Here is a 25,707-nt window from a genome sequence, read left to right as displayed (position 1 = left end):
TCACAAAAAAACATTACGTCTTGATTTTAATTTTGAAGGCACAGTGTCTCAGTGGTAGAATGCTTACCTCTGGTGCTAGTAATCTCAGGTTTGATCTCAGATCATGTTTTCCGTTTATCTACATTCTCATTCCACCAAACGCTTTTCATAATCATTCACTTTGATTAATCGTATGTCTCTTTTAACATGACACGCAACATAAACCTAGAAATCCCATTTCCGTTTATTAATTTTAATTTTTAGTCCTGCTCGCAACGATGGGGACGTTACTTTCAGAAAAGTACTTCTTTTTCTCTTTAAGTGAATATTTTGTTTATCAATGACAGTTCTTAGATTTACAATACTATGAAACTTATTGTGGGCGTGAATTGGGTTTATTCATTTCGTATCCTCTTAAATTTAAATATTTATTTGTTATTTCATTGTCTAGATGAATTATACTGATTTGACTCCATAACATAGCGAAGTTTTTCTTTAAAAAAGATATGAACTGATTTTCGCAACCCTTGATAATAGTGGCCCAAAAGTAGGTATACAATACAGTATTGCATTTTATATCATATCTTATTGTTATCCATCAGGCAGACTTAGTTCCTGTATTATTTGTTCTTAATAAGTTTTTACTTACATCGTAAGCTCGGAAGAGCCGAAGCAAATAAACCCATAAACTAGAGTGTTACACTTGATCAATGCAGCGGTGTATACCTACTTTTGGGACACTCTAAATACTTCTGTATTTCTTTCTACATTGTTACTAGAAGAGCTTTTAAATAAGTCAAGAGCATAAATAAGTACGTATGTTTCTATATGGAATACTGTAGATAAGGGACAAAAGTGTTTATAAATCACTTTATATCTTCCCTTTATAATTTTGCAAATGTCTTTGAAATTTCAAACTCTTTGATATGTAGTTTGGTAAGTCATCTGCTGAAGATACTTGTAATTACAGAATTTCACATGATAATCAAAATTGTTTTGTTCATAAATACTTCGTGATTTACGAAATGATATTAATTCGAATACTTTTAAATTCGAATAAATTTATTATATATATATATATATATATATATATATATATATATATATATATATATATATATATATATATATATATATATATATTTCAAATTTGAATCTTAAAAAGCAGCAGTGGCCGTGGTGAAAATGCGAATAGATAACTCAAATCATATAAAGGGTCGGAATTCTTCACTGCAGCTTCGAATACTAATGAAATTTATTTTAAAGAACTATATAGATAAACAGTACTTAAATTTTAATTTTCAAGTGTGTTTTCATTTCAAATAATATTATAATAGTTAAAATACGGCCCCTAAAATTGTGCTTGACAGGTTCAGATATGGAGATCTCCTGTTAGTCGCTAAACAGGTATAGAACTTTCGTGGAAAGTTAGACCCGAAACACTCAACCTTGTGTCCCTTACTACGCAACTATGCGTCCTTCGCTACGCCACTGTATAGAAATTTCGTGAAGAGTCAGATCCGAGACGAATTAGTTTTGTATCCTTGAATTTGGATTAAACTCAAAAGACATTTTGAAATATATTTTATTTAATTTTTCTGCATATTTTTATTACAAGAATATTAGTTAAAATTGGGAGAAGGATGGCGTTTGGCTTCGAATATTCACTTCTGCAACGGGACTGATTTGAATATTATTTTCCATCATACAAGATACTTACTACAAGAATAATATAATTTCCTTGTAATTGGAAGGTCCCTTTATTTCATTTTTAATATTCAGTTATTCTGAACGAGTTTCACTTGATTTTGCTTATCTTACTACGTGAATATTCAAATAATACCATATATTCCACCCATTCCTTTCTTCCCTTTTAGACAAGTATTCTTGTCAATATCTTTTACATCCATGTGATAAAGAACATTTGAAAGAAAAATTATTTCCTTTACATAAATCTGTAAAATAACTGTCAGGAAAATGAGAGATCGAAAAAAAAAAAAAAAAAAAACTGTTACCAAATCGGAGATGAATATGTCATCTTCTGAAACGTAATTAGGTATGACATTAAATATCAAAATATCATCAAGGATATCATCAGTGTAACAGAAATCTAATTTTATTCAGTACTGGAAGCTTAATGACTCTTTTTAGCACTGAGATGGAACCTGGTGATTTGAAGTAAAATTCAAATCATTACTCGAATTTGTAGCCAAATCATATGGTAGCTGGGAATTGAACCCTAGACTATGCCACCTGTCAGCAAATGGGCAGATGATGGAAACAAATTTAGAAAAAAATTGCATATATAATATTTTGTTTTCAAAAGAGAGGAGATGATGTCGTCAACATTACACTTTGGCTGAATTATGCTCTAGATTTCCTTAGAGATTGACTGAACCCCAGATCCACATTTGGACAAATAAATCCCAGTTTTACACATAAACCAGCCGGAATCGTTTGATTTTGAGCAGATTCGTTAGATGACTACACTAGCGCGGTCATAATGTTTTCTTACACTTTATATAAATAATGCTGTTATCTTCTATCTCTGTATATTTATAGTAACGTAGTCTCGAATATCCAAGGTTGGAAATATTGATTCATTCCCACTTTTTCATTCCTGAAGCATAGGTAATGTAATTCTTGTCTAACTAGTTGCAATGAGCAACCACACCGGCGAGCGACCCTCCTACGAATTAGAAAATGGCCTTGCTGTTGCTAATATATTGTCGGCAATTAGCAACCCGAATGTCACAATAGGGAAAAAAATAAATAAAAAATTACAAGAGGAAAAATAGTTTACATATTTCAAATATATGTACGTATATGTTTTAAATATTACTTATTTCGCGTTAAAAGCATAGAGGCATGCTTAAAATTCTGCTGTTTATGTTGGATATTTTTACACTTGGTGTGGTCGTAGATCTCAACGGAAAGAATAGCTGCTGTACAAGGGCAAAAGCGGTACAAAAATTGTTTTTAATTGTACAGAGCATAGATTCGAAATGTACGAAATTGTATAAATAGTAGTTCTTTTGTGTTATTTGCTATAAAGACACATGTACTTAATGTACATATACATATTTTTCTATTTCTTTATACCTCTCACTGTTACACTTTAGATTAATTGCAGTTTACATTTGTACAAGGAGGGCTTACACTGTTAGTAGGTTTTTATAGTTCTATACAAATGTCAAATAAAACTTAATTTAATGACCATCAAAATGAGATTAAAGTCAGGTAAAATTTATGCTGAGGCATATCTCTTCTTTCTTTCTTTCTTTCTTTCTTTTTTTTTCATTTAGAAACAAAAGAAAAACGTTACTAGAAATTTCTACTTCGTTTCGTTTGCATATACACACGTATTCATTCCTAATACGTGTAATATATATTAGTAATAATTGTTTGTTCTTGTGTTGTTAGTGGTGGAAATACCCATTTGGATTTCTTTTGTATATTGTTGTAACGGCGCAATAATCCTTGCACGGTAGCCAATGAACACTTGAGATCAACTTATAACCTTGTATTCAGTAATAATTTAAACCAATAAACAAGGCTTCCTGGTCCGCTAATAACAATGCAAAATTATGTGTTGATATAGCCAATGCTAGCAAGTACAAGGAAAGGTAATTCTTATTGGCTATATTTTAAATGATAAAATAGTGTCATTTCTCTTCTGGAAATACAGAAGGCAAATAAAATGTCCTTTCACGGGAAGTTTTTCAGAGATTTGTTTCAAGGATATAAATTAAATTTTATATTGTTATTATGTTTTAGAAATTTATAAAATATATTTATGGAAGATGTATAGAGGACTGTTTTCTAAATGCACAGTAGTTGGTTAGTAGGATACAGTACATTAATTGCTTTGTCACGCTGCAACTGTCATAAGCAAACAATTGGTGAAATGATAAAAAGGAACGTATTTTTATTTTCATTAATGTTCTTTTATACGCCGCTCCGGATTTATAAGAAAAATACAATTAATGTAGAGAGAGCGTGAGCAATTTTAGAAAGTAGATACGGTATAGCAGATCTATAAAAAGAACTTGGCCTTATTTGAGCTACGGTTAACTTGCATCTACTTTGTTTACGATATATTTCCCAATACGTGTGTTAATTCATAGCACAAATATATACTTAAATCACAAACATCTCAATATACGTACATCTCAATAAAAAGTTGCTGAAATTAATTAATTAATACCTGCACCATCTCTGCTGTTATAAATTATTGATTTATTTGGGAAAGAATTTTTCAGTTTTCTTTGAAATGAGCTGAATTTTTTAAGAGTTTGATTTTAACTGATTTCTGCTTCAAATTCATTTAAATGTGTATTGCTTCGTGATTCTTAAATTTTGGTACTTTGCCCATTTATTTACGACTCTGAAACTTATTACTCTGAAATTAATTAACAATGTCTAATCAGACCTTAAAACACACTTATTTATTAAAACCGAAATAAAGTGTTAACAGTTTCAACGATGATTGAGACTGATGATGAAGACATGTCTGAAAGTCTGATGATGAAGACACCGTTGAAACTGTTAACACTTTATTTCGGTTTTAATAAATAAGTATTATTAATAACGTACAAAGAGTAAAGAAGTGACCGACTGGACCGAAACTCGAACCCGGGACCTCAGGCATACCGAGCCGATGCGTTAACCACTACGCCACCCAGTTCGTCTCTCAGAACAGCCACTCTCTCTCTCTCACTCTCGCAGTTGGTGCTCTCTACTCGGATTACATGGGCTGTACCACAGATCCCTGCTGTGATTGGACAATCCCCGTGTCCATATATTGAGCACCTATGACAGTTGTGATTTATATAGATATTAATGAAAGAGGGGTCTGTGGTACAGCCCACGTGGTCCGAGTAGAGGGCACAGACTCCGAGAGTGAGAGAGTGAGTGGCTGTTCTCGGAGGTTGGCTGGGTGGCATAGTGGTTAACGCATCGACACGGTATGCCGGAGGTCCCGAGTTCGAGTCCCGGTCCAGTCGATCACTTCTTCACTCTTTGTACAATATTGAATTCTCATCTTTAGAGGACATGGTGTGTTGAAAAATCGGTTGTTCCCTCTTTCATTAATAAGTATTATTAAGCTCTGGTTTTTCTGGTATTAGTTATATGTAAACTTTATTTATATATATTTATAATTTTAATATTTATTATTAATTTAATTTATATCTAATACAAATATGTTTTTCAAAAAGCAGAGAACATTGCTTTTTGAGAAAAATGTGTCATTGAATAAGAAATAAGTAAAATTGTAGTTCATTTCAAATAAAAAATAGAAAAATAATTGTGAATCAATGGGTTAAAACAGTACAAATGATGTATGTACTTAATACCAGTTAAAATAATTATGGTATAAAATCAATTCTACACTATTTTGGACACTCATTTTAAAAATACTAATAAACAAGTTATTATTATACATATTTTTCACCACAGTCTCCGTGAATATTTTAATGATATAATAGATTTTCAAAACAATTTTTTTTTGTTCCTTCTGTTTCCTTTATCCTATTCCATGATTTTATAGGAAGGGTTTTTTTTTTTTTTTTTTTTTTTTTTTTTTTTTTTTTTTAAAGTGTTCAATATTACAGTTTCTGTATTTTCTGAAAATTATATTATTAATAATACTACTGTTTAGTATCTAACATTCAAATTTCGTTAACAAGAAAACAAGAAGTTGCTGGTCAAATTGGAATCTCTTTTAATATATACACACACTGGACGTTACATAAAAGTAAAAGAAAATGTGCATTATATTGTACTAAAATCGAATGAATTTTAGAAAATTTATCGTAGAACTTTGAAAGAAGTCAGGGCGGTGGGGGTGCTAGAAGGGTAAATCCATTACTCTATTCTTTGCTGATTTTAACTCCCAGCAGATGGGATGATGTGGAAGCCTCAAAAGAAAGTGTACGACTGTATTATGCGAAAATCGAACCAAAAAAAAAAAAAAATCCTGGAACATATTTTTTTTAAATTAAGGGGGGTAAATTCATGCTTTCATTCTTGGCAGTTTTTAATCCTAAGCTATGGGAAGTGTGGGTACTTCCAATCTCATAAAGAAAGTATACATTAAGTTTTGTCGTAATTGAACAATTTTTACGTAGTTTATAATCGAAAGTTATCGTGCGTATATATATATATATATATATATATATATATATATATATATATATATATATATATATATATATATATATATATATATATATATATATATATATATATATATATATATATGTGTGTGTGTGTGTGTGTGTGTGTGTGTAAACTTGCAATTTGGGGTGGGTTTTACACGTTTTAGCCCCTTATATGTGATGGATTGCAACCCAAACAATAGGGTTATTTCTGCAAGTGGAAGGAAGGCATATACCAAATTTAATCAAGATCGGATAAGTTTTTACGAGAGAGTTACCTTAGAACAGACGGAACAAAGGTGCTAATCGAGTCGGATAGTAGAAACTTCGCTAACGCTCGCTTCAATTATTAAAAAAAAAAAAAGAGCTAATGGTAATTTTGTTATATCTCGTTTATGACAATGTACACTGTCATCTTGCTACTGTCATAATAAAAGGCTTGTACGGTGGTGATTTGCTCGTAAACTATGCATGAGAATTTACCTAGAAGCATGTCATTTTGTTCACTTGATGAGATTTATCAATTGTATCTTGGGACATTTTCTTTTAATACGGTAACAGTATTATATATTTTACGGAAATGACAAGTATTGTGGAGTTTACTGAAGAGCCGTTATACAAGGATCATAAACAGATAATGACGAATAATATTCTTATTATGAGAGGAAAAGAAACCACTTGTATCTGTGCACTTATGCAATGGAAATTATGAGAACAAATGTGTTTGACACATTTCTTTTTTCAATATACAAATAACAGAATAACACTTGTGACAGTTCGATATAATCTCGCATAGAATAGCATAGCGGGGTGTTTTCTTCAATAGCATTAGCTCATAGCAGCTTTTTCTTTTTTCTTTTTTTTTTCTAAATCTTGAAGGTCGTATCATGTTGTGCTTCTTTTAAATAATATTCCTGTTCCCATCTTGAGAAAAATGAACTCTCTTCCCTGACATTGTTTCTTAAACTGAAAGTAGAATTTAAAAAAAAAAAAAAAAAAAGAAAAAAAAATAGTAGGTCGAACAGTTCTTGCCTAATCAGGCTGAAACTGTTGGTTCTATGTCTGTTCCCAGCCCTTCCCTTTCCAAGCTAAATTACTTTTTTTTTTTTCTTTGTTTTCACTTTCATCATAGAGACTACTCTGCCACCTGGTGAGAATTCAATCAATTGGAAATAACATGCTTCAGTGAATTGCAATATAAAATGTTCTGTTATTTTATTACAGTTAAGTTTTCCTTGCGTCTAAGTAATAGAACTTTCGGCTTGTACGGAGTGATACGTTGTGATTCTTGTCAGTAGGGGTATCATTTTTACTAAACAGAAGAATATGATTAGTTTAATATATTCTTTCTCTCTCTTTTTGCTTGCCTTTTTTTGTAATTCTTTGATTTTCTGCCTTTACTAAGCTTTTTGTTAAATTACACAGTATATTTGAAATGTATATAGATTATTCGAGTAAGATGGTGCAAGGTAACAGCAATTGATTCACTAATTCTTTTGTGTGTCTTCATTTATTTTATTCACAACAATTTGATCAATAAAATAAATAAATAAATAAAACAGGAGAGAAACAGTTATTGTTACAGTAAATTGTGTTTCCGTGTAGTTTGATGTTTCGTGCGCGTGGACTCGAGTTTTACTCCTAGTGAGAGCTCAGCTTTTGGTATTCAAGTACTTGGTTACCCACTTGATTAGAAGATAGTGAATTTTGGTCTAGAAACCCAGAATAGCGGATATCTTGACCGTACATTACCGAATTCAAATTTGAACGGCTGTCCAGAGATTTTTATGCGGTATATTACCATAGAATTAACGAAATTAGAAGCTCGTATGATAAATTAAAGCTTACATGTCTTAATAATTGACCGTCACTTGTTAATAATTTTAAATAATCATTTAAATATTATATAGCTAAACTGTTAATTGAAAAACTTTTGAGGGAGAATAACTTTAGGAAGGCCAAGAAGATGAAAGGATGGTACGTAAAATAACCTAGATAATATTAGTTTAACGAAGATAGGATTCATTGATAGATTTTTGTTTCTACGGTGATGTACTTTCAGCTTCTTTAAGTAATCAATTGATTGGGTTTTGGTTCACGTCCATATATGACATTGAGGTTCTGAAGGGCAGAAACTACTATAAGCACGCTGAGATTTAAATTACTGTGTATTTGGCTGGTGCACAGATCATCTTGCAAGATAATTCTACATAGAACGACTCCTTTCATCACCACATTATTTAAGACTTTAAGATATCTTAACCTCTGTCAGAGTGCCTTTTTCTTTCAGAATTATTATTATTATTATTATTATTATTATTATTATTATTATTATTATTATTATTATTATTATTATTATTATTATTATTATTATTAATTGACAAGCGCAAGTTCCTATCTGTGCACTGATCCCATATGTAGAAAGTTCTTTTATAAGTACAAAATCTAATTCTCAACCGATTCCACTATTTGCATTCTTAATTTCCTATTTTGCACATACCTTTTTCTTCACAAGAAAAGAAACTGCCCATTTTACCCTTGCTCTGTGATAGCCCTACCTAGCTGTTAGAGTAAGTGGGCTAGAACCTGTGTTCGGACAGAACACAGATTTAAACATCAAGATAGCTAGGTTACCGGACCAAGCCATAGGTTATAGATTTTAAGCCATAGAGTTTTGAGTTAAATTGGTATTTTTTTAATATATATTATTTCTTCACTTATTACTCGTACGTATGCTAGTTTGTTGTGGAATTTCATCCTCTGTCTGAAACAAATTTTCTCGTTCTAATTAGTCAGAAGTTTGATGGGCGAAAATATGAAATATTCTTGTATTATAAAGAAATTAAAGTAGAATTCCTTTCAAATACGTTTTTTAAAGCATAATATTCTTCTTCCTAATCGGTAAAGTATTGCTCCCCGGTCTGGTGTACAGAATTAGACCCTATGTGTCTTTGCCTATTCTTTACACACTGAATATTACGGAAGACGAATTGCAAGGTTATTTAGTAAGTTTTATTTCTATTTATGTATATTTCACAATTTTCTGTGTATATTGAGTATGCAAATAACCTTTTGGCTTTTTGTTTAAAAATTGTTGACAGAAAGGAGTTGACCGAAAGCATCCAGTTTTGGTATCCTTAAATTTTATTTCGTCTAGTTCAGCAGCGTGTACCGTAATTTTTACACATCCAAAATTGCAACACCTTTTGCTTTACGTTTATGCACTGGAATAACTGGTCTATTAATTTTGAAGACACACATACAGTATGCATTTTGCATATGCACTTGAAAACTGTTGTTGCATTTAGTCATGTGAATAGATAATACTGGTCCTGAATGAAGTATCGGTACAAATTTTTCCCTTCTTTATATACATGATATGTTTAGTGCAAGACAAGTTTTTTCAGTTTGCAAGACTTGAATACTTAGTTATACAATGTAGCAACAGAACGAATGTGTTTGTTTGGGGTTTTCTTTCTTTTTTTTTTCTCTCTCAAACAAAACAAGTGAAGTCTATATAGTATTATGTGTCAAATGGGACTTCATCGCAGAAGCAATCCGCAAAGTAAAATAATCTTACCTCCAGCTGAGGACAATAAAAATAAATTTCTACCGCCATCTAACTCGTTTGTCCGCCTTTTATTCACGGTTGTCTTTTCATGATCAGTGGTTGTAGTTTTGTTTTAGTGTTGTTGTTGTTTGTGATCTACTAGTCGGTGTATGTCGTAAATTTCAGTGTTAGATTTAACCTTGCTCAAGTAAGGTAAGTGTTAAGTGTTGTTTTTCAGTAAGCTCTGAACAGAGTAACATCACTTAGTACCGTACATTTTAAAACTATACGAGTGGATTAGCACACAATTTTAACCTTCTCTGTCGGGAGGTCTTTTGTTTGATCCTCGATGTTGGTTGGCACATCGCGACGAAGGTTTACATTTTTTTTTCTAGTTAATGAAGCCAAGCGAAGATCATAATGTTACGTTCAGTACGTACTATGTCCAATGCAGTTATTTACGTTTTTGTCTGTTTAATATGATATCTAAAATACTTCAGCATGTTGCAAGACCAAGTCCAAAGGGAATAGCAATATACAGTCACCACTAGCTTGTCACTGCAGTTACTTTCTCAATTAAGCATGATAATAAAGGTTTTACTAAATATGTTAATTGTAGTTTTCGGCCCCCAAAACCTCACAGGGATATTTCTTAATTTTTAAATAAAATTAGTTCTGGGAGGTATAAGAAGTTCCAGTAGTTAAACTTTCAAAATTTTGACTTTTTAATTTGTATCCAATACGTAAGAGTCCACACTAAGCATAATTTCTTTATTGATTGTATCATAATGACTCGTACATTTAAGAGCAACTACTATATCTCAATAAGTAGTATTGTCAGATTCTTTTTCACTAAATGAGTTATTTGTTATTTGAATTATAACATTACTTATAACTCTATCTTTTTATGTGGAACTTCAATGTAAAATTGTGGAATCCCTTAAACCTTTTGGGATTTTTAATGTAAATTTTAGACTTTCAGTCAAGCAACTACTGCATCATCATCCGGCATAACCATGTGACGTAAAACTTAAAGATGTTATTTCATTTTTTTTCTTGTTCGAAAATTTGATTTTATCCATCTTTTTGCACTCTGTTTGAGAGGAATTTATAAAATTCATGTAAACAGATAAAATATTCATATTGTGTGTATCAGAGAGCTCTTTTATATCCCTACCATGTTGAATTGGTGTAAGATGTTTCACTGTCAAAGAGTAACACTCAATAGAAGGTAGAAATGCCAATGGCACAAATATCCCCCCTCTTTATAGAAGAAATTTCGTACCGTTAAAACTCTCACACATCAACTGAACAGAATTTAAAAGCAGTAAAAATTGTTTCCGCCAAACCAAGACGTATGGCCATTTTAAAACAATATGCTACTAAATCACTGGCTAAATTTGTGTTAACAGATTCGAGAACTAGACATTACCTATGTCACGCACTGCAGCATTATGGTTTAAGTATGCCTCACGTACACATATCTCAATTTAATACGTAATAACATGAATATCCAAGATCGTGCTGTATCTTTTGAGAATGTATCATGAGTTTTTTTTTAAATATATAAAATTCTATAACCTCAAATTTCTTGGAAATTAATTATATGGACTAGGTACGTTAAATAATAATGCGGACGAAGAGTATTTTCCTACTGTTCAACCGTTAGCACATTTTCTTTTCAAATTATATATATATTTAAACTCTTGTAAGAAAATGGCCGTAGTTCCACATCCATTTTGTTGGGAAAAATGTGAAGAGTTTTTTGATAAACGATTCTTTTCTTTCTCTCTGGCCATGCGTGCTTTGCGTGACCACTACAATCTAAGAATTTAGACACATTGAATGATTAATCTTATCTTAAAACTAAGGAGCCCAACATATTATATACTGGTTTTTACGTTTTATTTTTCTTTATTAGCATCCATTGTACTTTTTCTTTCTCTCTCTCTTTTCAAGAACTACTGTAGGCTTTGCCTAAATCTTGATAAGTTAAATTTTCTTCTTTAACCTTATTATGTTTCACTATAATATATGTGTAATATATTTGAACTTACTACTTAAAATGTTTCGTTTAACTTTTGTGCCTTTATTTTTTTTTATTTTTTATTTTTATTTTTTTTTTACATAGTTTCTGAAGCTCCTACGTAGATCTACTGTACGTATTTTTAATCGGCTTAACTAAATGATGAAGAAACATTGCTCCAATCAGGTTCTAAAACTGATAAGGATTGTATTTTAACTTAGTCTACTCGAAAAAGAAAGAAGGAAACTAATATGACAAATTGAAGCTTCCTTCAGTAAAGGGGAGGGGGCGGGCATTTTATCAATTTGATTTAACTAAATTTAAAGTAAGATTGATAACTTCTAAAATTTCACGCAATATTATTTCGGCTGTAAAACTACCTAGGGCTGCCAGCTTTTTTTTATTTTATTTTATTTTTGTTTGTAAAAAGTGAGAGGAACTGACAAAATCACTCTTGGTTGCGACCTTACAGTTGTTATGCATGAATGAAAAAAAATGCTTAAGATTTAAAACATTGTACTGCACAAAAAAAAAAAAAGTTATAAAACTATCGCAGAGTAGAAATGTATTTAAAACTGTGCTTATTTATATCTTTGACAGAAACTTGAACTTTGGGAGATTTCCTTCGATAAATCTGCAAATCTGCAAGTGTAAGCAAAATTCACACATTTAAAGAATATTTTGCTGCCATTAAAAGACATAGTACGGAAGGTACGAATTCCCTGTTTTAATCAATTCGGGAGGTGGAATAAAGTTTAAAAACACTGCCAAACACGGGAGATCCCTATAATACGGTAAAATTGGCAATCTTAATTTACCTTGTACTAAGCATTTTTAAAATTTTCTTTTCTGGAGGAAAGTTCAAGTTAGATGATCACATTACATTTTTTTTGTGGTGAATATATACACGTACCGGAATCTTAACTGAAACCTCGTACACTAAAGGTACGCGCTAAACAAGTTTGGACTAATTCAATTGATTATCTCCCCCACTTAAACATATTTTCATACTAAAATTTTCTGCCTCAAGGGAGCAGGAAACGATGTCTTCCAAATTCAGAGACATATGCAGGTTGGGTCCTGGTGCTTCGTACCATCGAAACTCGAATTTTTCTGAAAATTTAGTCTAATTTTAGGAGTAATTTTAAACATTTTAATATAATTTATTCTCATATTGAATTTGAACCCCCTGATTAAATTCCTGTGTACGTCCCTGGTTAAATTTAAATGGTTTAGAATCAAATCTAGATCATTTCCGCAAGAAATTAGCTACCATACCCTTCTCTCAGATCAACTTAACCAAGTCCCTTTCCTGGACCCCAGAATGATTTTTTTTAAAAATTGCAAATTATAAGTTCTTTTTTCGTCACTACAAGGAAGAGAAATGGTAACCACTAATCAACCACAATTCATGTGAGAACATTCTAGAACACTGGAAAAAAGATGAAGTTTTCACACTATTAATGTGAAATTTGGCATTCTTATTCAAAAATATTCGAATTTTTCAAATTTCAAAAGTAAATTATAGAAAGCAACTTTTTACCCCCTCTTTAGGGGGCGTAAACACAAAAGTTCATTTTCATTATGGGAGAATCAATGTTAAATTTTTGGAAGCAGTTTACTCCAATAACTATTGCTAAAGATTTTGAGGCAAATGAGAACTATTTGTTACAAAATGCAGTAACACTCATCCGCAATGCTAATGCAGTCGTCTTAAACAGTATTTTGGGGAAGGCTCCCCCTTTGGGGGGCAAGGGTCGTAGAAAGGTAGAAGGTGGAGTGTTACCAAAATCCAAAATCCTCCACCTCGCCCCCTGTGCCCCCTAAGGCAGTGCGTTACCAAATTAACATCCGATATTAAAAGCACATATATTTTTTACTACAATAAAATAAAATTTCACATTAATTGATTTAAAAGAAAGCTTCTTCCGGCATGTCCGTGTTAAGGATATTTATGGTGAATTTTTAATGTGATTTTAGAAAGGGGCTGTAGCCCCATATCAGTCACTGTCACATGCAAGGAGCAGATGAATGTTAATTTGTGACATTTGTGATTAATCTGACGCTTACGGGTATTCCCAAAATTTTATTTTTATTATCGGATGTTAATTTGGTAACGCACTGCCTTAGGGGGCACCGGAGGCGAAGCACATAGTGGTGGATGTTGATAAAAATTCCAAATTTTATTCTTGAAATGCATACTGTATTTCATTGTTTTCTTCTTTTTTCTTTTCTTTTTTCTTTTCTTACTGTATGTCGTGGTAAATTTTGGATTTCCATCGTGGTTGTAAAGGTAGAAACGACAAATCTTTCTAAGTACAGTAAAAATAAAATGAAGATACTGAAGAGGCCTCATCACGGTGAAATTAAAATACCGCTAATTTTTCAGTAATTATCATATCTTCAAATAGATAAAAGATAATCGAAATGTGGAACAAGAGCGCCCTAGATATTATCATTTTACATAAGGTACCGCTATCACGAGTAGCTTTCCATTTGCAGCCATTTAGAAACTCGAAAATAGAAATGCCGATTTTCTAAAAGGCTGGAAATCGAATGCACATAAGTGAGTCGTGATAACGGCATCTCATGTAAAATAGTATTGTCTAGCGAGCTGTTGTTCCAGTCTTCGATTATTTTTTTATCTATTTGAAGATACCACATAATTACTGTAAAATTAGCAGTATTTTATTTTCGCCGTGATGGAATCTCTTAACTATGCATACACTCAATTTTCTCGTCTTGTCTATTTTATTATATAATAAGGAAACCAACCAAATTTTCAAGCAAACACTCATGAGTTTATATTCTATTTGTTCTTTTGTTGGTGGTTCACGGACGGGCGACTGGTTGGTTGATGATAAAACAGCCAGAAACACATCATGAAAAGCTGAGAGAGTGAGGACGGGAAGAAAACGTGCTTAGCTTAATCTTCAATAAGTTCTTCTCTCTTCTGTCTTGTGCTACACCGCTCCTCCTTTCTTCGACATTTTCTTTCTGCAGGGGTCGTAAATTAACTCTTTATTTACAATCCTTAGTTTTTTTTTCCGTTATGAAGAAACTCAAATCAGCACCAAACTACATATATACAGGTGATGTTAAAAGATGATTGCAGAAGGAAATAACTTTTTTTTCTCTCTCTTTCAAAGAAAAACGAGAAGGTATGGATTTAAATAGGTGGAAGATAGAAGGAACGAAGAAGAGGAGCGGGGAACGATAAACGATGGGAAAAAATGGTGAGAACAGAGGAAGAAACCAGGCTTAAAGAACGTGCGGTGTTGGTAATGAGATTATCACGAAACATGCTAGGAGGAGGATATAGTATAAGAAAAATAAGGAAGGAGATTCTTTTTTTGGTGCTGGTAGTGGGGAGAATGTGATTGTAGGAGGAATACATATATAATAATAATAGAAGAGAATTTGAATACTTGTAAGAGGGAAGGGGGAGAGAATATGTGTTTAAGGGAAGTGGGGGTTACTTGTATGACCTCTCTCACCGCACCCATCTTTTTTTTTTTTTTTTTTTTTTTAATATCACTCTTTTAAGCTGTGTATCCGTGCCCCTCTATCTTGACCTTTTGACCCTTTATTCTTCACCTTTTATGGAAAGTTCGTGCTCCTTTGCATATATATTTCTAAAAGAAAAATAGTGCAGTTTTATTTGTGCGTAATATCCTGACTATATTTAAAACTACATAAACTGACATAAAATAATAGGTACTTCCAATTGATGTGGAAAGTAAAAATTTGGCATGATTGTAGCTTTCCGGGACTAACCTACAGGAAAATTGCCAAAAGAGAATATTTTTAATTTTGAGGGGGTCTAAAGGTGGAATGAAGAAATTCCCCATGTTATTTAAATGGCTTTTTTTTTTTTTTTTACCTGGAATTGGAATAAGAACTTAAAATTCGGTATGATTGTACGTTTTCATTAGCGTTACCTATTTAAATCATCAAAAATTTAAAAAAATCAAAATTTAGAGTGGTTTTATGGGGAACTGAAAAACCTTTCCTATGTTGTTTATATGGTGTACCTTTTATCGGGCACTTCTTGCAGGGCTACAATGATTAAATTTGGCATCTTGTAGCTTTTTGAGACTAACTCATAGGAAAATTGCCAAAAATTAATATTTTTAATTTTTAGGGGGTCTAAAAGGGGGATGAAGAAATTCCCATGTTATTTAAATGAGCATTTTCTTGGGATACAAAATCTTAACTTATAGATAGTTATAATAGGAAAAGAAACTTGAAATTCGGCAGAATTGTGGGTTTAAGAAATGGGAGGGTCGAGAAACGCGGGGGTCTGGAGGCAGAGCCCCCAGCTAGCAAAAGGCTATATATATAACATAAAGTTTTTAGATAATATTGATGATGAATTCTATTGCTGAAATACAAGGTTGTAAAGAGTAAGTTTTGGGTCTCTGACATGGGACAAAGATGACCATTTTTGCAATCTTGGCTCACTCGGGTTGAGATTCGCTATCGGAAATTTAGGTTTTAAGAAATAAGTTTTATGTGCCTGACATAAGGGAAAAGATAGCCATTTTGAAAGCGGGACTTAGGATCACTATCGGAAATCTAAGTCCTGAAACGTAAGTTTTAGATGCCTGATATAGGAGCAAAGATAGCAGTTTTGCAATCGGGTTTTACTTTGGCTTAGGCTCACTATTCTCAATTAGACTCGCACTATCTCAGGCTTGCACTCGCTATAGGCTTACACTTGTAGGGCTTTAGTGTTGCCACAAGACGAGACTTCAGGTTATCTCGTCTCTTCTCGTGCAAAGCATGTCTCATCTCGAAAAGATGTGTTTGTCTCGTCTCGTCTCGTGTCTCATCTTGTGGCAGCACTAGAGCGACTCAAGCCCACAAAAAGAGCTGCCATACCAAGTAGTGTTGCCATGAGACGAGACGAGACGAGGCTTCAGTTTATCTCGTCTAGTCTCCTGCAATTATTGAGCTCGATCCCGATACTGAACTCATGAGTTGGACACGTCAGCATAGGGGTAGGCTGTTCAAAGTCTCTAAAAACGGTATAATAAACATAAAAACAGATGAGATATTATGTGTATATTGTTTCCTTTGGCAATCTTCATGAGGGTCTTCTTGTGGGTAATTCAGTTTTCACGTGAAAAAAAAAAAAAAAAAAAACTCTCGGTTCAATTCCCTGCGGTAGCTAGCACGTGTGATTTTGATCTTACATTAAAGTGCATGCCAATGTATCATACAGCCTCGCTAATGATAGAAAAGTAAAATCTGAGTTCAGTTTGAGTTTAGCGTCCTTTTCAGTAGCGAGGCTATATGAGACGTTGACCTACTGATTAACGCGAAATCCGAACCTCATGAGCTCCCGCCGGGAGTTGAACCAGAGTCTCCCACACCAAAGGCGCGTACGCCAACTACTTAGCCACGAAGGAGCTCTAAGATGAATCTAAAATGACGCTGCTGGTAATATTGCTAATATTATTATTTTAAATTTATATATATATAATTTTATTATTTTAAATTCTCTGTGATAGCTCACATATTTATAACGATATACATAGTGTGTGGTTTATAAACGTACATATACAACTACCTAATATTATAGATGCTACTAAAAAAAAGCAAACCGAACAGCTGACGGTGATAAATAAAAAGATTAGTCTTTTTTCCCTTGACTTGATAAATTTGAGTGCCTGGAATCCCCGCAACCCCGATAAAAAAAAAATAAGTCTTCTTCCCTTTTGCTTACCAAAACAAAAAGCCATGTGGAAAAAAAAAGTTGATTGGTGACAGGTTTCTGTGTACTGTCCGTTGTGCATACTAATGAAGGGTTGTACCCTATCGCATACGTACGTACCAGCGATGCAAGAACGATTTTTACTCACAACACGAGATCCGGGTTGGGTGACCCTTTCAGGGTGGCTGGCCAATGAGAGAAGCGAACAGCATCCTCCCATCAAAAACCTTTCGATTCTTTTTTTTGTGTTTATTTCCCTTGCGCTTTTTGTATTTTCTCAATGGCTTGACCTCCTGTCTCTGGTATGACCCTATCTGTGACCTCGGTTGTGTCATCTTCCCGTTTGGCCACACCCTGTACTAGTGAACAGGTGGGATAAAGGTTTGTCTTATATATTCGGATAAATGGTGTCCCACAACAAGAGTGACGTCATTTTTTTTAAAGTGAAAAAAAAAGCTACCATAAAAGAACGAACATCACTAGGCTAATGTTGATGATAGCCATTTATTTAGCGTAAGATTAGTATTTGTGTTTCAAAACATCTTCAAATCTTATGAACACCTGGCTTTCCTTTAAATTCTGCTTAAACATCATGGACCTCAAGCTCAGTGAACCTCTACCTTATTCTACCTTATTACAAAGAACAAAAGTGACAGAGGTTGAGGTCACAGTCTCCAGTCCTCACTTTACTGAAACTGTCCACTCACCCTAGATTTGACACTTGGAACGAAAACTCATCATGTGTGTACCTATTAAAATAACACTAAAGTGACTGCTGTTACAGCTAGTGAAGACTATGACAGCTTTTAGTTAGGTGATGATCGACTGTCATTACCGTTATTTCTGGCTGTCTAGAGTGGTGCGAACTGCCTCTTAATTCCAGTAGCAGTAATCTAAGAAAAGAAAGCTTAGCTGAAGTTTTAATTCTTGTATATAGCTATATGAGTCTTTCTTCCTTTAGGTTGTTACGATAAAATTCAATTATTTACCCATGTTATTTCCTTCAAAAGCCGCCACTAATCAAAGGATAGTGCATATTTCTTTATTAAAAAGGAAAGAACTTAACTGACCATTTTGAAACAAGATTTTCCATCTTCTATCTCATTGTACTTGCGGATAGCTCTGCATCCATTTCACAGCTCATAAATGTGCAAACCAGTATGGAAGATCGGCAAAGAATGTGCTCGGACGATTAACCGAGCAACGAATTGAAAGCGTAAGAAAGAAAAGGGGATAAAAAGAAGATGCATTATTACACTTCCTGGCGAATGGTATCACGTCGGTAGCCTTTCGCAGTCATTATCTGGTAGCGCCAAATTGAGCCATCAAGTCTTATGGGAAAGGCGGGCGGTGGGTGATTTCCTGCCCTGGCTATCAATCTACCTACGCGCGTCGCAATAAAAAACCCAGAAGTCAATTGGTTATGGCAAAAGAGGCTCCCAACGAGTAACCAAGTCTGAACTTTGTGCGTGTCTATTGTATGTTTTCTTTGATGGGAGAGATAAAAAGGCGATTTCGGTGGATCATTTTTATTTGTTTTTAATTTTGACGTGCTTAAAAGCAGTAGCCATCATGCAGTTCTATCATTTTCACTTTAAGTGCCCTTATATATTTATTTATTTTGGGTTGTACCCTGTAGGCTAATGGAGAAAATGAGAACTGCAATCTTTTACTATATATATATATATATATATCGCCGCTTTATCAAGTGTAAAGAAAGTAGAATTGAAGCCCATTTTATCCAGTGTATACCTGAGCGTCAAGGGGGGGCTATAGGCCCTATAGCCCTCCCCTTGGATCGGCGACTGATATTATATATACATAGATAGATAGATAGATATAATGTAATCTTGTACGGCATAGCCAGAAAGTTTGTGTAATCAAATTTCATAGATTATAGCAAATTTATGGACCATTATTTCTAGATAAACTAAATTAAATTCATAATACAACAGCCCTTAGGAGTCAAAGACTATTAGTTGGCTTGTGTCACTCTTGACGTTAGGATGATGTATGGTCGGCTCATCAACTCTCCTCACTGTTAATGCTGGCTTTTTAGACCAGAGTTCGCTACTTCTCTTTTCCAAGTAGCTTCCCAAATGCCTTACGACAATGGGTGGGTGCAGCAATACTAATATCATCTGGTAAGTGCGAAAGGTCACCTATCTTTCTTCAGATCAAACCCAGCACTGCTTGACTTCGCTGATTCCACGAGAAGCGGTATTCCAGTGATCGCCTAGAGCGTTGTTATAGATCAAACTGAAATCTTAATATAATTCGTCTAGTTTCGGTGGAGAGGCTTCTCTACATCACTGCATCAAAGTATATTTAAGGACTTTAGATATGATCATATGTATAGCTATTGTATCAAAGATCTCATTAAGTTGAATTTGTACGAAGCCGTCTTGTAAGCAAATTTAGGATTGCACACATCTATCTTATATTACTTAAAAAAAAAGAAAAAAAAAGAAAGAAAAGTGAATAGCGTTGTGTGGTAGTATTAATATTTTCAGTAGCACATTCGGAAAGTCAAGAAAAGAATTACCTAAAAAGAAAAATAATATAATCAGAATTTTCGATGTTATTTCGTATTTAATGCAATACATTCCTATAAACATAGCCCTTTATAAGGTATACCAACAAGGAGTTTATTTGTAGCCCCGTGTAGCATAGTAGCTAATGCTCTCGCCTTTGGTCCCGGGTTCAATTCCCGGTGCGGAAACTTGCTCGAAAAGGTGTAACAGCTTTTTTTAGGCCAGCCATCCTGAGTGGTTTTCCTTATTCACACCAGGCAAATGCTGAGTTGGTACCTAACATAATAGTCCCAGGTCACTTTCTTCCTTCCCCACACCTTTCTTCCTCTCCAATTCCGCGTACAGTGTGATAGCCGAGGGACGTCATCTCTCATATGTGTGAAGGGCTAACATTGCAGTGTTCCAAGTGAAAAAAAAAAAAAAAAGCAGAGGCGGTTTCTTTTATACGATTTTGACTCGACATACCAGTATCTAAATTTTGAAATATACTGAGAGTATGTTGCCTAAAAGATTGCATTTCTGTTTACATAATGCCTGAAAATCATTGGAGAGCTCTGTAGTTACGGGGAAGGGGGCATGGAGTGACTTTGATCCCTGCCAACAACTTAAAACCTTGACTCTTTACATTCTGGCCAATAAAGATGGTGATCCACCAAGTAGACTTTTTGTCTCCCAGACAGACATACACACACATACACACATGATAAAAATGTATATAAAGGAGTTTTGATAAACCTAGCCTCTTAAACAATGTTATAACATTAAGAAGTTCAACTGATAAAGAAAAAATACTGCATATTTTCACGGGCTAGAAACACTGCTTGAGCATTGTGAGCATATATACATACAGTAAATAACACATTTCGATGATAAACTGGTAGTCTACTAACATGTGCACAACTCTGTAATGTTTTGGATTTAAATTTTAGTGTCGTTCCTAACCTGCGTTTGTTCTCCATAGGAATATCCTAATGAAATTAATTGGTAACGTGCGTTGCTTATCGAAATCATTTAAATCATAAAGTGCATATGAAAAAAATAATTATACAAGTTGCTGTACTATTGCTGGCGGAAACGGAATGATGCAGATTAAAAAGTAAGTGTAAGTATGTGTGTGTGTGTATGAGAGAGAGGGAGACAGAGACTGCATATCATGTTTAAGTTTTCATTGAGTGACGTCATCTGTGATTGTAAATTCAGCTACTTCCATAGCGAGCACGTGCCTCTGTCATGGTTCAATGGTAATAGAGCATGCAACAACACCTTTCAAGTAAAGCATTTTTCAGCAGCAGCACCGGTTGCATTGAGAGAGAGAGATGGGGTTTGCCTGTTCTGAGGTAGAAGATATATTAGGTTTGGAAAACAAAGAGGCGTGAGAATTGAAGTGAGAAGGTGTGGCTAAGTGGAATATATTTTCGTCTTCGAATGAATATCAAAAGATCGATTCTACATTGAAAAACAAAAAAGGCTGTTCAGTGTTAAGAGAAATCTGAGATTTTGTTTTTGGTTATTACGAGAATGTTCCATTGTGTTGTTGATTAAAATGTGCATTGCGTAGCGGAACAGTTACTTCTTGTGCGTTTAGTGAACGGTAGCTGAGTTCGATTCTCAATGGGAACACACTCTTCGGCAAGGGGTGCCGATCCTCTCAAGGGCTTGAGCAAAACCAATCAAATTTACCACACTTTCCCTCAAATCAACACTTCTTCCTCCAAAAGTACGTACCATTCTACCTTCCAAATGTTCAATTCTCCAGTTTGTACATTTTGAATGGGAAATTACAGTATGTTGTCTCAAATAATCTCATTGGTGCAGCCTTGCACTACAAACCGCCTATGGGCACCCCTGTCCTCAATACAGATTCAGCGTCATAATGTTATTGGGAGTAGCTTGATCTTTTAAAAATACCAGCTGGCATTTCAATCCATACTTCTCTATCCTACTGGCGGTATTTAAATAATACCGTGATAATAAAAGTTTTAAAGCTTCTGTTTAAAGTATGAAGAAAGTAACATAGATGGCAGAGTAATACCAAATTTCAAAGATGCATTTCATTTAGCTAGTGCATACTTGGAGCCTTGCCCTTAGGGTTGCATTTAAATGGATATTGTGTAGTTGGGCTCCCTGCTTCGAGGGTTGAAAGAAGACAATGGACTGAACAATTGCTTAACGAATTTCTAGAAACAGCCTCTAATTTAACCAGGTTAATGTAACCTGGAATTATTAATGGCTTCAAGGGTTAAAAGATGATAATAGACTGAATGCTCATTTATTGAATTTCTATTCAGTTCCCGACGGGAGCTCATGTGGTTGGAAGGCGTTAAGGTGTAGATCTACGTCTCAAATAGCCTCGCTGCTGAAAGGGACACTAAACAAATCAAATCAAACCAAATAAATTTTGTTGTGCCTCCATTTTCTCTGTTCAATGCTTTAAAACACTTTTCATTCTTCAAATAATTGTTATAGCAAGGCTTTGTTACGAAGCTGACACATTACACATCGCCTATTTGTTATTGTTTTATTTTTTTTTCCTAAAACATTGCATGTATTTTTAAGCCTTAACTCAGAGGGATTCACTTATAAAATGCTGTTACCAAATGAATTAATAATGTTCAAAACTTCCGTATAGACCCTATTGCAGATATTTAAATACTTGTCAGTTAAGAGACGTCATAAACTGTCATCAGCTGGGTAAAGGTGGATATGTAAAGGTAGGGGGACGCCATAGATTTTTTGGAAGTGGGAGGACGGCGTCCCCCCGCGTTTCCCGTCACTTTTACCCCTGGTCATCAGCTTAGATTTTCTTTTGTCACATAAGAAAAGTCCTTAAAATGCATGCATTTATGAGTTTGTTAAGTAGCACTTCATGAATACCAAATGCTATAGTTATTTAAAAGAAAAGCTTATAACATTCATTATCTTTGCGCATTCGCTAATATTATATTCCACCAAATAGTAATAACCAGTGTCTTTTCTTTCCAGATGCGTCACCGCCCAGTGATCCATCGTCTCTAGCAATGGAAAGTATAAGTTCCGGGAAAACATATATCGCCCTTCAAAGGATAAGAGAAACGTATGTATCTTTCACCTAAATTCTCTGCATTTTGTTTCCAAATGAAAAAAATGTTACATTATTTGCTGTGAATAGTAACGTACGCAAATTTCCATCAAAGAGGACGGGGTTTTAATTTCATATCCTATCAGGAAAAGTATAATTTTTGAGTATATATAATATTAGTAGTTGGCACAAAAACCGAAACCGGTTATCGGTTTCTCGCCGAAACCAGTTATCGGTTTTCTCCAATAACCGGTTCGGTTTTTCACCGGATTTGGTTTCGGTTTTCTTCAGTGAAAACCGAACCGATTTTGAAGAAAACCGAAACTGTTTTTGGAGAAAATCGAAACCAGTTTCGGTAAGAAAAAACGAACCCTTTTTCGAGAAAACCGAAATGTCAGTTTTTCGGATTTCGGTTTTTCTAGAAACCGGTTTCAGTTTTTTTTTTATAAAAAAAAAGGTTTTGCCTATCCCTAATGTGTATATATAATCTTCTAGATATATACTTATCTAGGTAAACTTATATCTTCTAAATCTTAATATTGCAAGTGTTTATTTTTCCATATTTTGCTGCATGGGAAGTTAAATCCCGAACCCCCCCCCTTTCCGTACGCCACTAGCTATAACAACTTTTCTTTAGTTCTTTCTTTTAGAATTTTGATAATTTCGTCATCAAGCCACACTTGGGGTCCCTGAGTCGATCCCAGCTCGCGCCAAGTGAACTTTGTGGTGGACAAACACTGTGTACGTGCGTTTCCTCGTGGTTCTACCGTTTCCTCCCACTTTCTTCATTCCACCATTTCACTCATTTCTCATCAACACCGTCTCCTTTACCGTAACCGTGGGACGTAAAAATCAAAGATTTTATTCAATTTTCAGTCATTACTTACTATGTAATAATCCTGTTTACACTGAAAACAATGTTCGCCATAGCGATATACGTAGCTTGGGGAGGGACTATGAATTTTTCAGGAGAGCGGAATTTCGTATACTAAAAGCAAACCAAAAGTTAATCAGTAAGAAAGTAATATTGATGCATATTTAAATAAAATATCCGTATTCAAGTGGGCTTCTATCTACAGAAGTAACTTTCAAAAAACATCTGGGTGTAACTTTTGATGTATGTTGTTGTGGGTGAGGTGCAACACACACACACACACACACACACATATATATATATATATATATATATATATATATATATATATATATATATATATATATATAATCATTCTGACCTACTAAAACTTTGGGTCATGTAAGTTCATGAACTATGGTGCTGCACGATGCGCTGACCTTAAGACATTTTGTGGTCGCATCCACCCAAATGTTCTCTTTCCTTCTTTTTAAATTAAAGAGAGATTCTTCTCTTCTCCAGATTGTAAATCACTATGACTTCGTCTTTTTATTTATACAAAACCAAAAACAAGAAAGAAATGAATATAATTAAACACACACACAGTGATTGTGTTACAAGAACTTTCTATATGTAACACAAGCCAATTATCGTCGTCCCCCGTGCTGTTGGAAATGCATACTTTTCTTTTAAAAAACACGTTTTTAAGTCTTCGCTTTAGTCGGTCCCGCTTGTTCTTGTTTTTCGTGCTTACTTTGAGTGAGAATGCATGTAAAATACTGTAATACTAAAAAGAAGTCCCAAATATGATATTTACTTTTTATTTTTACCCTTAATACTAAATCTTATTAATGTTTGGAGAATTCTAATAAGCTGCAGCTCATGTTCAGTTCATAATCTGTTTATTATGGATGAGATAAGGAAATTCCTTAAGAGGCCCCATCACGGCGAAATTAAAATGCTGCTAATTTTACAGTAATTATGTGATATCTTTAAATAGATAAAAGATAATGGAAAAATGGAACAAGAGCTCGCTAGACAATATTATTTTACATGACTGTTATCACGACTCGCTTATCTGCTTTCGATTTCCAGCTATTTATAAGATCGGCATTTATTTTCGCGTTTCTAAATGGCTGCAAACGGAAAACTACTAGGTGACTTGTGATAACGGTACCTCATGCAAAATAATAATGTCTAGGGCGCTCTTGTTCCACATTTCGATCTTTTATCTATTTGAATATATGACATAATTACTGTAAAATTAGCGGTATTATATTTTAGCAGTGATTAGGCCTCTTAAAACGTGGATGTAGAACATATAGTAGAAGATATACGTATTTATGCTTGGTAATCGTATGATCTACTTATGTTGGATTACCAGGGATCATTTTGACTAAAGTATCGTGTAATCAATATTGATTATTATTGTCATTAACTACTTTTTAATTATATTGCCATTTCTTCCTCTATTTCCCCAGTTCTTTCATAATTGTTTATTTCCCTTTATCGTCCGCCTTCTTCAACCTAACAGGCATATGGGATGTAAAACTAAGAGATCTCATTTTCTCCTACTCTTCGGGTTGCTATCAATTTCTTCTAAGTGGTTTGACTGATTTGAACCAAATATTGTATAAATATCAGGACCACCGATAACCAGATGTAGGAAAAAAAGAATACCTTGAGAGTAGCAAGTGACACAGAAGAACAATCACCGACAAAGCATTTCTATAGATGTCAAAGAAGCTAAGTGACGCATACAAGTATGTACCTAGTTATAAATATGAGCTTACGAGTGTTGCATAACTTGTAGAAAGCACTCAACAC

At 33.9% G+C, this 25,707-nt stretch overlaps 1 protein-coding gene across 1 annotated transcript in view; it reads left to right on the top strand.

The window, feature by feature from the left end:
• The window catches only part of LOC145662511 (uncharacterized), a 507,258-nt gene that overhangs the window by 382,952 nt on the left and 98,599 nt on the right, over positions 1–25,707 (top strand). Inside the window, exon 4 of the mRNA XM_081728161.1 lies at positions 22,952–23,042. Coding sequence (XP_081584287.1) covers positions 22,952–23,042 — 91 coding nt within the window. The remainder of the gene's footprint in view (positions 1–22,951; positions 23,043–25,707) is intronic.

This window comes from Thermobia domestica, chromosome 10, assembly GCF_964235325.1.
Source record: "Thermobia domestica chromosome 10, izTheDome1.hap1.1, whole genome shotgun sequence".
NCBI classification, from domain to species: domain Eukaryota; kingdom Metazoa; phylum Arthropoda; class Insecta; order Zygentoma; family Lepismatidae; genus Thermobia; species Thermobia domestica.
Note: the sequence above shows the minus strand (reverse complement) of the source record. Positions and strands in the feature narration are given on the sequence as shown.